At 45.8% G+C, this 11,730-nt stretch overlaps 1 protein-coding gene across 1 annotated transcript in view; it reads left to right on the plus strand.

Moving 5' to 3' along the window:
* The first annotated feature begins 1,177 nt into the window (after nucleotides 1-1,177).
* LOC136679161 (transmembrane protein 116-like) overlaps nucleotides 1,178-11,730 on the plus strand; it is a 15,817-nt gene continuing 5,264 nt past the window's right edge. Inside the window, exons 1-9 of the mRNA XM_066657511.1 lie at nucleotides 1,178-1,313; nucleotides 2,093-2,139; nucleotides 2,228-2,291; nucleotides 2,387-2,515; nucleotides 8,741-8,845; nucleotides 8,959-9,008; nucleotides 9,774-9,857; nucleotides 10,266-10,401; nucleotides 11,182-11,326. Coding sequence (XP_066513608.1) covers nucleotides 1,248-1,313; nucleotides 2,093-2,139; nucleotides 2,228-2,291; nucleotides 2,387-2,515; nucleotides 8,741-8,845; nucleotides 8,959-9,008; nucleotides 9,774-9,857; nucleotides 10,266-10,401; nucleotides 11,182-11,326 — 826 coding nt within the window. The 5' untranslated portion in view covers nucleotides 1,178-1,247. The remainder of the gene's footprint in view (nucleotides 1,314-2,092; nucleotides 2,140-2,227; nucleotides 2,292-2,386; nucleotides 2,516-8,740; nucleotides 8,846-8,958; nucleotides 9,009-9,773; nucleotides 9,858-10,265; nucleotides 10,402-11,181; nucleotides 11,327-11,730) is intronic.

An 11,730-nucleotide genomic window follows, 5' to 3' on the forward strand; every position in this document is an offset into this window, starting at 1 on the left:
GTTCTCTCCCCCTCTCTCTCTCTGTTCTCTCTCTCTCTCTCTGTGTTCTCTCCCTCTCTCTGTGTGTGTTCTCTCCCTCTCTCTCTCTTTCTGTTCTCTCTGTCTCTCTGTGTTTTCTCCCTCTCTCTCTCTGTTCTCTCCCCCTCTCTCTCTCTGTTCTCTCTCTCTCTCTCTCTCTCTCTCTCTCTCTCTCTCTCTCTCTCTGTTCTCTCTCTGTTCTCTCTGTTCTCTCCCTCTCTCTCTGTGTTCTCTCCCTCTCTCTCTCTCTCTCTCTGTTATCTCTCTCTCTCTGTTCTCTCTGTCTCTCTCTATTCTCTCTCTCTCTCTCTCTCCCTCTCTGTTCTCTGTCTCTCTGTTCTCTCCCTCTCTCTTTTTCTCTCTCTCTCTCTCTCTGTTCTCTCTCTCTCTCTCTGTTCTCTCTCTCTCTCTCTCTCTCTCTCTTTTCTCTCTGTCTCTCTCTATTCTCTCGCTCTCTCCCTCTCTGTTCTCTGTCTCTCTGTTCTCCCCCCCCCCTTACTCTCTCTCTCTCTCTCTCTCTCTGTTCTCTCCCTCTCTCTCTCTCTCTCTCTCTCTCTCTTTCTCTCTCTGTTCTCTCTTCCTTTATTCGCTCTCCCTCCCTTTTCCTTTTCTTTTTTCTCACTCTACCATTCTCCTCTCTCTCTCACACACACACACACACAGCAGGAAGAGTCAGTAGTGACACACATTTGTGAAAAATGTGAGTAGTCCAGCCCTCTGTTGAGGGTCACGTCTGTCTGGGGTCACGTCCACATCCACACTTTCTCACACTCACACAGCTGCACACGTTATTACGGCACACAAAGAGCGCACCAACGTCATCATCCATGTAGTAACACAGAAGGACACTCTCTTATGTGTCTAATTACTGCTAATTACCAATCAGTGCCATTCATTTCGGAAGAAATAAAGGATAAGCAAGAGTCCACCACACACTGTTGGCCATGTGTTGTGTGTTTCACTTCTCAGGGTCCAAATGTTAGAACTGGACTGATCCTGGGTCAGTGTTTTGACTGAGTATTTAATAGCACAGCGCGTAGCCTGTATTTAAAACCGCCTCCTTTCTGCAGTCTAGCCAATCTGAGCTTAGGGGGCGGGGCTTATCTAGTTTATGAGAGAGCGCGAGAGACACTCGCAGTGTTGCGAGTCAGAGCAGACGAGAGGATCTCCGAGGAGTCGTGTTAAAGTGCCCCTGCGTGGTCATAACTCTGTAAACCTCCCTTCTCAAGATGGATACACTTTTCCAGAACTCTTCTCAGCAGAACATCACGGTGCCCACTGAGAACTGGACATCTGTGAGTAACTCCTAGTTATTCTACATTTTCAAAGGTCTTTACCAACTCCTGGAAACGTGTCCAGGGCAAACGCATCAGAGACTGTGTTTTAAACACCTTCACTTCTTAAAAGATTCTCAGGAATTTAAGTTGTAGACTATACACCATGCTCTGTAGACACTAGTCCAGAATCTGCCCCTCCTCTGCTGAAGTGACTGCATCTAATCTTCAGGGAAGAGCATTACACTAGATGCTAGAACCCATACCTGTGAGAATTTGATTGCATTCATGCTTTGAAACATTAGTGAGGTTTTGGGTGATTAGTTTTAGGCCACAAACTCCACTCTAGCTCATCCCAGATGGACTGGCAGCACCTTATAATGTTATCAAAGCTTTTCTATGAAGAAGGTGTCTATCCTCCATGCTTTTTTAAATGACTAAAGTGTGTAGACACCCCTTTCCTGTGCAAATAATGCACCCACTGTGTACACACCCTCACAGCTTCTGTAATCTCAATTGCAAAGCACTGCTGATATAAGGAGGCGGTGTGGAGCAGCTGTATAGGAGCCTACTGCCCACATGTCCAATATCAAGCAAACTGCCCTTAAGGGTAAACTCTGGAAGTAGTCATCAGAATAAATAATGGTCTGGCCTCATGTTCTACAAACAGACCTGGGGCTGGTTAAATACCCCCCCCCCCCCTCCTTTAGCCCTAGGTCACATAAGAGGACTTGTTTGAAAGTTTTACCTGTTTGTAGGTCAGTGTAAAGGTTTTCACTTCCTTCTGTTCTTTTACCAAGGTCTACTCAGCCGTGCGCTGGATTCAGATGATCATGGCTATTCTCAGGTGAGGCTATAAGGAAGCTCCTGTGTTTTAAAGGCTGCTGGGATTTTCCTTACGACTTTCCGACTGACCTCTCTCTCTCTGGTTGCAGTATTTTAGGCTCGGGGTCCATAATCTTCTATGCCGTTTTCCAAAGGCTTGTTCGAACCTCTGAGGTAAGAAGCACATGATTCGCCTCTTGAATGAAGAGCGTAAGAAATATAACAACATTTAGAACTAATTTGACTTGTATGTGTTATATCCTTCCCAGGTGCAGCCTCTGTTTCTACTGAGTTTCACAGACCTGCTGTTAGCTGCCAGCTGGTTGTGTGGCGCTCTGCTCTTCAGCACGTCCTGTGACTCCTACGCCACGTGCTACAACCTCCACACAGTGGAGCAGGTAGTTACAGCCTGGATTAAGTCACGGTTCAGTTATACACTCGGGGTTAGAACCGCTTCCTGCAGCGCAGTTCAGGCAACAATCTTAAAAATAAAGGTGCTACGAAAGGTTCTTTGAGCGATGCCATAGAAGAACCACTTTTGGTTCCATAAAGAAGACAGTGGTTCTTCTATGGCATCCCTCAAAGAACATTTTGTAGCACATTTATTTTTAGAGCGAAGCTTTTGTGGACACTTTTGGATGCTCTGAAGCAGTTTCACTTGGGCCTAAGTTTACCATGCCTAATGCCAAGTGTCAGCCAGAGGGGTATAAAGCTCCTCAGCAGTGGAACTGCTTTATTGCTGGAGCTCTGATAAATACCTTTGGGATTAGGCCTGTCTCACAATATCATTTTTTTTTGTTTTTGTGGTCAATATATTGTTCCAAAAGTGGTTGCAATAAATTATTTTCAGACCTTTTTATGTCACTGATATTGTGATAATATAATAGTGTAATAATGCAATATGGGCGGCGTGGTGGCGCAGCAGGTTAGTGTCGCAGTCACACAGCTCCAGGGACCTGGAGGTTGTGGGTTCGATTCCCGCTCCGGGTGACTGTCTGTGAGGAGTGTGGTGTGTTCTCTCTGTGTCTGCGTGGCGCCCCCTCCAGGCTGTATTCCCGCCTTGCGCCCAATGATTCCAGGTAGGCTGTGGACCCACCGCGACCCTGAACTGCATAAGCGGTTACAGATAATCAATGAATGAATGAATAATGCAATTACCCCCACCCCTTTAAAGAGCAGTGAAGTATATTCAGACATTTGAATTTAAATATATAAAACAATGTTTAAATGCCCTAAATAAATTAAATATATAAAACACAAAAAAATCAACGTAATGGCCCTAGAACAGAGAGACCAGAGAACAGAACGAGTGGCTATAATACTGGTGACATTAATTCTTATATAAACAGACACACCAGTGTCTCAGCAAAAGTATTGAGGGAATGTCCATATCGTTCAATAAGTCAATAATGTAAATATTGTGAAAGGCCTATTTTGGACTTTTTGGAGTGGCATTTTTGATCAAGAACTAATCACCACCTGATGTCTGAATGCATTCAAATCTTCACAGCAGTGTTCATAATAAATGATATGGACGGTAAGCCTTATATAATGTTGAAATGTTTGTGGCTGGAGTCTGTGAAGTGCTTTTTCTCAGTGCTTTTTAATTTGTTATTGAGAGGATATGGGACGCTTGCCTGTATCACGAGGTCGATATGGAGGTGCATTCCTGGCTGCTATTGGTCTGCGTGCCGCTGCATGCTCCCTGTAAACCGAGCTCTCCTACATCTGGCTGAAGTTCTGATGCTGAGAAAATGAGTCATGAAGGTTCAGTTGAGGATAGGAAGTGGACTCATTGTCGTTTTGTGGGCAGAGAGCTAGGCATGTGTTTTTGTTTACTCACACGCACCCTTTTCCTGCTTTTTCCGAAACTTTTATGAAACATTCCCTGCTGCTGTTGATGCTTCGGAAAGTAAAAAAAAAAATCAGTTCATGGTTACCATGGCACCATTCGCTGAAATGGTTTTCACTTTCATCCTGCGCTTTGGAAGACGCTGGGCATAAAATCTCCTTATTAATAGTCCTCCAAAGTGTTTGCACTAGTAAACAAGCACAAATTCCTCCTTCAGACAAGGTTCTGATATAAAACCAAGTGGGACAGGCCTGCAAAGGAAGTGGAGCAGCAAATGTGCTCCAGACTTTAAAAACAAAACAGTCTGCCCCAGTTTTGGGGTCCTCACGTGCCCAGCAAGGGACAAATTGAGCTTGTCGTTTCCCACTGCTTCAGCCTAATGAGGTAAACAATGTGGAAACCGTGTCAGACGACCAGACCCTGCCCTGAACATTTAATATAAAATGTAAATGTGGAATTATATCTCACTGTACAACGTACAACCAAATGTGTGTTCTGTATTTAACCCATCTGTGGCAGTAAACACTAGTGCACTAGGGGCTGTGAACACACACCAAGAGTAGCACCTGAGGAGATGTTGTGGGTTTGGTGTCTTGCTCAAGGGCCCTTCAGCTGTGGATTGAGGGAGGAGGACACTGCTGTCCCTTCACTCCAACAGCTCCCAGTGTTCCAGCCGGTGGTGGGAATCGAACCAACAACCTTTCAGTCCAAAGCCCTCTTCTCTAACCACTGTTTATTGAGTGTAATTGACATTTACAGCACTGTCCTTAAATGGGGGGTTTCCCTAACCACCTCCAAATATTCCATAGAGCAGTTTCTGCAGTGCTGAGCGCAGAGTAGCAACAATAGAGGCTCTGTCCTCCCTATCACAGGTTAGTGATAAGAGACTTTGAAGCAGTGATTGTAAGGTAAATATACTTCCTAGTGTCGCTTTAACCTCCTCTAACTGGGTGTGTGTCCAGATGTCTAGTCTCACTTTAGAAGGCCTTTTCTTTTCTGATAAAATGATAACGCTCAGCATGTGACCCACTAACACAGGCATAGACAGGAATGACAGTGCCATACTTTCTACAAAACAGTGTGTTTTTATTGAACAGCGCTGAGGTCATAGCGAGGAGGCAGTTAAGGTTCATTTTAATAAGGGTTCACTATCTGTCACTCAGTGTCACTCAAATACAATAAACACTACATGGGCAAACGTTTGTGTACGCCGGCTCATTCAACATTTTTCTGAAGCCGAGGCTTTTGATTGGTTGTTTGCCCTGGATTTCTGTACAAACATCTTCCACTCTATTAGGCTGTTATTGTCTTTACACTAGCTTTGGAAACATTACTGTGAGGATCTGATGGTACACTCGGCCACATGAACATTAGTGAAGTCAGTTCTGGGTACTGACTGCTGAAGAAGAAGAAGAAACACCTTTACTGATGCCTTTAGGGGGGTCGCTTCTCTGCATTTGACACATCCGTGGCATTGAGCACATAAACACACACTAGTGAGCAATTCTTCATACACTCTAGGGCCAGTGAACACACACACACACAGCTGGAGCAGTTTGGGGGTTAGGCGCCTTGCTCAAGGCCACTTCAGCCATGAATTAATATAAAATTGAGCGGCGACCCTCCAGCCTCAAGCTCGCTTTTCTAACCTCAAAACCACAGCTGCCCCTTGGAAGGAGCTTCCTCTAAAACCAAATGTTAGGGGACCTTCTACCCGACTAGGTACTAAATTTGTAGACACCCTATTGCCAAACATTCTGAAATCAAGGGTATTGATCTGGTATTTCTTTCCACTGTGTAAAACAGAAAGTACCTATGCTTAAATTGTGATGGTGTACATATGTTACTTTGGAACCTCTAATAGGTATTTAATCATTAATAACGTGTGCATTTACATTATATTAAGTTACACTTAATATATACTAAGTACATAGTACATAGTACTTTTATATATGTTATTTTTATATATATTTAGAGAAATATACTGCAGTTGTATTATAACGGTGGGGGAAATATTATATGATTAGTATACTCAGTGTGTGGTGGCACAGTGGTGCAGCAGATAGTCTTGCAGTCACACAGTTCCAGGGACCTGGAGGTTGTGGGTTTGAGTCCCGCTCCGGGTGACTGTCTGTGAGGAGTGTGGTGTGTTCTTCCTGTGTCTGCGTGGGCTTCCTCCGGGTGATTGTCTGTGAGGTGTGGTGTGTTCTTCCTGTGTCTGCGTGGGTTTCCTCCACGTGACTGTCTGTGAGGAGTGTGGTGTGTTCTCCCTGTGTCTGCGTGGGTTTCCTCCGGGTGACTGTCTGTGAGGAGTGTGGTGTGTTCTCCCTGTGTCTGCGTGGGTTTCCTCCGGGTCACTGTCTGTGAGGAGTGTGGTGTGTTCTCCCTGTGTCTGCGTGGGTTTCCTCCGGGTGACTGTCTGTGAGGAGTGTGGTGTGTTCTCCCTGTGTCTGCGTGGGTTTCCTCCGGGTCACTGTCTGTGAGGAGTGTGGTGTGTTCTCCCTGTGTCTGCGTGGGTTTCCTCCGGGTGACTGTCTGTGACGAGTGTGGTGTGTTCACCCTGTGTCTGCGTGGGTTTCCTCCACGTGACTGTCTGTGAGGAGTGTGGTGTGTTCTCTCGGTGTCTGCGTGGGTTTCCTCCGGGTGACTGTCTGTGAGGTGTGGTGTGTTCTTCCTGTGTCTGCGTGGGTTTCCTCCACGTGACTGTCTGTGAGGAGTGTGGTGTGTTCTCCCTGTGTCTGCGTGGGTTTCCTCCGGGTGACTGTCTGTGAGGAGTGTGGTGTGTTCTCCCTGTGTCTGCGTGGGTTTCCTCCGGGTGACTGTCTGTGAGGAGTGTGGTGTGTTCACCCTGTGTCTGCGTGGGTTTCCTCCACGTGACTGTCTGTGAGGAGTGTGGTGTGTTCTCTCGGTGTCTGCGTGGGTTTCCTCCGGGTGACTGTCTGTGAGGAGTGTGGTGTGTTCTCCCTGTGTCTGCGTGGGTTTCCTCCGGGTCACTGTCTGTGAGGAGTGTGGTGTGTTCTCCCTGTGTCTGCGTGGGTTTCCTCCGGGTGACTGTCTGTGAGGAGTGTGGTGTGTTCACCCTGTGTCTGCGAGGGTTTCCTCCACGTGACTGTCTGTGAGGAGTGTGGTGTGTTCTCCCTGTGTCTGCGTGGGTTTCCTCCGGGTGATTGTCTGTGAGGAGTGTGGTGTGTCCTCCTTGTGTCTGCGTGGGTGTCCTCCTGGTTTCCTCCCACAGTCCAAAAAGACACATTTGTAGGTGGATTGGTGACTCAAAAATGTCCCACCGCGACCCTAAACTGGATAAGCTTTTACAGACAGTGAATGAATAAATACTCAGTGTTCTTTAAGTGTAACATAATTTTAAATTAAAAAATTAAATTACATATTAGTAGTGAATTAGTACAAATTAGTGGTTCCAAAGCTATGTTAGCACATAACAATTTTAGCACAGTTTATGTATCCTTTATGTGCATGGGGAGCGTAGGACATGTTGAGCTCAGGCTCATGTGCAGCAGCTGCAGAGCGTCCCATTTCATCTCATTCTTTGCTGTGGATATTACAAAGGGAGTTAAATGTCTGTGTCCACAATGGGGGCGCCTTCAAAATTCCCGTCACCCATTTCTCTGGTTCCATTATCATTTTCACAAAAGAAAACATCTTACCTTCTCATCTCTGTAATTAAGCTTCCTTGTCCTTTGAAGTTCAGGAAAGTTCAAATATTTACGCTGAGAAACCTTGGGGTTTACCACTGATAAACACATGGTGGGAAAAGGCTTTTTTAATTAGGTGTAGGTTCTGTGTGGAGTTTCCTTGGAATGTTGTCCAGCCTCTTGTCAGTGGTGAGGAAAGAGTGAACCTGCATCAGGTGACGCACAAGTACCGACACAACCAAGGGCTGAGAACACGTGACATGTACCTGTGCGCCCGCAGGATCATGTGAATATGAAAGTGTCAGAGGGCACGGTTATGTAAGCATGAAATTAACATAAGTTACGGTCAGATTTGAATTACAGCAGCGCAGTAAACAAGAGCTTACATCATTACAGATGTGTAAGTGAGGTAGGATATAAATATATACAAGGCTACGAAGGAACTAATTGCAGATTAATAGTAGTGTTAAGAGTAAAAATAGAAATAATTACAATGACGCTACAAAAGCGGCAAGTAAAAGAACTGCAATTCTATCTATAAAATTAAGATGGAGTATTTTGCATAAATTTGATGCAGGTATCAATTTAGAAAAGTGGCTGTGCATTGTAAACTGTGTCATAAACATATTACAATATATAGGCAGCCCTGTGAAGGACTGGCGTCCCCTCCAGGGTGTATTCCCGCCTTGCGCCCGATGATTCCAGGTAGGCTCTGGACCCCCCGCGACCCTAAATTGGATAAGCGGTTACAGATAATGGATGGATGGATGGAATATATAGGCAGATGTATATGAGTCCACTTAAAGAAATGTATTGCCTCTCCGTCCATACTCTCCTTGCCTTAAGGAGTGGTGTAACGCCCTCCAGCAGCATTTTCTGGAGTGACTGAGCTCCATCTGATACCATAAGGATGTATCTCAGTCCAAAATCAGCACCACGCTGCAGTAAATAGCACAGGAATGTTCCAGCACCCAGTGTAAAGCCTTCATTACAGAGTGCAAGCAGTTACAGCAGCAAAGGAATTTCAGAAGAAGCTTTATTCATAAGTATATCTCTTTATTCTTCTCTCACCCCTCCCTCCCCCTCTCCATACTCTCTACCTCCCTCCCTCCCTCCCACAGACTTTCTACATAGCGTCGTTTTTCTACACACTCAACTATGTGTGGGTGCTCTACACTGGCCTTAATGAAAAGTATCGCCGGAGTTTGAATGGTCTTCCTGCTCAGGTAATGACTCAAGTACCTAACAAACTCTGACACAAAACCTGAACAGAAATGAATGGCTAATGCATCCATTTCTGATAGAAAAATTAATATGTGTGTGTGTGTGTTTGTTTCAGCATCCAGCTCAAGCCAGGCCGTGCAGACAGATGGCAGCTATATTATCATGGTTTGTAAACCATCTTGTTTAAATCTGCTAGTTGCTACTATCCATTATAGTGTGACTATATTCATACATTCCTACACTCACTGTCCATTTTATCAGCTCCACGGACCACACAGGAGCACTTTGTAAAGACTGTAGTCCAGTTATTACTCTGTGTACTTCACTGACCCTCTAGGAGTGGGTAGGATTTGGATGTCACTGCAGTGTGTTAATGTGTGTTGTACTGGTGTAGAGTGGATCAGACACAGCAGTTGCTGCTGGAGTGTGTCCACTCTCTGTCCACTCTGTGAGACACTCCTCCCTCATTGGTCCACCTTGTAGATGTAGAGTCAGAGACAGTAGCTCATCTGTCGCTGCACGGTGTGTGTCGCTCGTCCTCTAGTCCTTCATCAGTGACACAGGACGCTGTCGGCTGGATGTTTCTGGTCGGTGGACTGTTCTCAGTCTAGACACTGAGGGGTTTAAAAACTCCAGCAGCACTGCTGTGTTTGATCCACATCAGTGTCACTGCAGTGCTGAGAATAATCCACCACACAAATCCTACCTGCTCTGTGGAGGCCCTGACCAAGGTGACAGGAACTAATGAAGTATGCAGAGCAACGGATGGACTACATTCTGTAACTGTAATTGTAGAACTACAATGTGCTCCTGTGTGGTCTGGGACAAACCGTTTAGTGATACCAAAGATTAAAAAAGAAATGTTAGAAGAGTGGACAGGTGAAAAAACATGTTGTCGTTCACTCATAATTTCTTTCTGTTTTGTTCCAGTGTCTTGCCGCTGCTGCTCACAATGCCCGTCTTCATAACAGGAAATGTGGCTCAGTGTTATGTAAACTTCACCCACCCTTACAAGTAAGTCTTCTCCTGAGTCTGTCGTATTCTTCGACATAGGAAAACCCACCTTGCATAACTCTTATAGCTCAAACGATGAACCATTTCCAGCTAATAGCTAATCAAATTAGCATTTGGGCAGCCGTGGCCTGGTGGTGAGGGAACTGGTTCGATCACCAGAGCCAGCAGGTCATGACTGAAATGCCCTTGAGCAAGGCACCTAACCCCCGACTGCTTCCTGGGCGCCTTGGCTAGGGCCACCCACCGCTCCGGGCATTTGTGCTCACTGCCCCCTAGTGTTCACTAGTGTGTGTGTGTGTGTAAATGTGTGTTTCACTGCACAGATTGGCACTGGAGCTCAGCTGCAGATGTTCATATCAATGAGCATCTCACAAAGCTTTTCAATGCTTTCCTCATGTTGTCCTCCAGATGTTTGCTGCTGTACACTGGCGCTCTGTTCCTGACCTCCTCTGTGAATGAGCTGCTCCCATCCTGTAAGATCATCAGTGATTACACCATCACCATCTTCCTCCTCACCTTCTTCATCACCTTCTTCGGGATTGTGGTGAGCTTCCAAATATGGTTTCGATTTCTTCTATTTCTTATTAAGCACAGACAAAGTTGTGGGTTTAGGACGTACAGCCACTTTATACCTTTGTTATATGTCCAATGGCTCCCCTGCTCAATGCCAAGTTTGGACTAGAGAGGTGTAAAGCCCCCAGCGTTGGGCTGTGTTCTCCAAAGTGTTGGTGCTCTATCCAGGAGATCTGGAGTAAGTTAGTTTGGGGTTTGTGATCCAGAGCTAGTCATCCAACATCAATACTCAACCCCACTGAAGCTCTTAAGGCTGACTGCCATCAAACCCTCACAGAAATGGTCTGGTATACAGTCTTAAAGTATTTCCAGAAGAGTAGAAGCTGTTACTGCAGCAAAGGAGGGGAAAATCCCTGACTAACTCTGTGTCCAAAATGGCTTCCTATTCACTATCCCCTGTAATATTCACTATGTAGTGTACTATTATAGGGAACTGAATTCTGGAGGGTAGTGAATGCAGTGGATTATGGGTAATCTGCTATCTGCTAGTGTACATGGGTTGTATGCTACTTTTTGTGGTGCATTCTACCAAATATTGTCCCCTGTTTTCGGACACTACTGCAAAATGGCGGAACCCCAGAATAGTGCACTATATAGTGAATAGGGCGGAGATTGGGTGAAGAACTGATGTATGAGCAGATGTCTAGAAACCTGAATCATAGTCTGAATTGTGATCATACCTCTGCTATGACTGAGCATCACCACACCACGCCTTCACTGTCAGACCGTCTGTGTTCCTCCTCTTTCCCAGGTGCTCATGTTCAAAGCTCGCTCCTTGTACAAGCGCTGTGTCACATCTCACGGTTTCCTCGGCGACCGACAGTGGGCCACGCTTCGTGTGCTGGAACGACGCATGTTTCTTTATCCCACAGCTTTCTTTTTCTGCTGGGCTCCAGGTGAGCACAAACACACACAACTATGTATCTACAATTCCTTTTTTAAATGCTGTAGCACGTTAACACCTTTTACCGTGGACACAAATGTGTATTGTCATAGCTCATTGTACAATGAAGTAGTGTTTCTGCATGTAATCCAAACGTGGCAGTGAACATGCACACATACACACACTCACACTAACACTTCCAGAGCAACAGGCAGCCATCCCAGCACTTCGGGAGCAATTGGGGGGTAGTGCCTTGCTCAAGGTCCTCTCAGCTGTGGATGTTGAGGGAGGAGACCCTGTTTTCTGTGGGTTTCCTCCGGGTGACTGTCTGTGAGGAGTGTGATGTGTTCTCCCTGTGTCTGCGTGGGTTTCCTCCGGGTGACTGTCTGTGAGGAGTGTGATGTGTTCTCCCTGTGT

The sequence above is a fragment of the Hoplias malabaricus genome, chromosome Y (genome assembly GCF_029633855.1).
Source record: "Hoplias malabaricus isolate fHopMal1 chromosome Y, fHopMal1.hap1, whole genome shotgun sequence".
Classification (NCBI taxonomy): domain Eukaryota; kingdom Metazoa; phylum Chordata; class Actinopteri; order Characiformes; family Erythrinidae; genus Hoplias; species Hoplias malabaricus.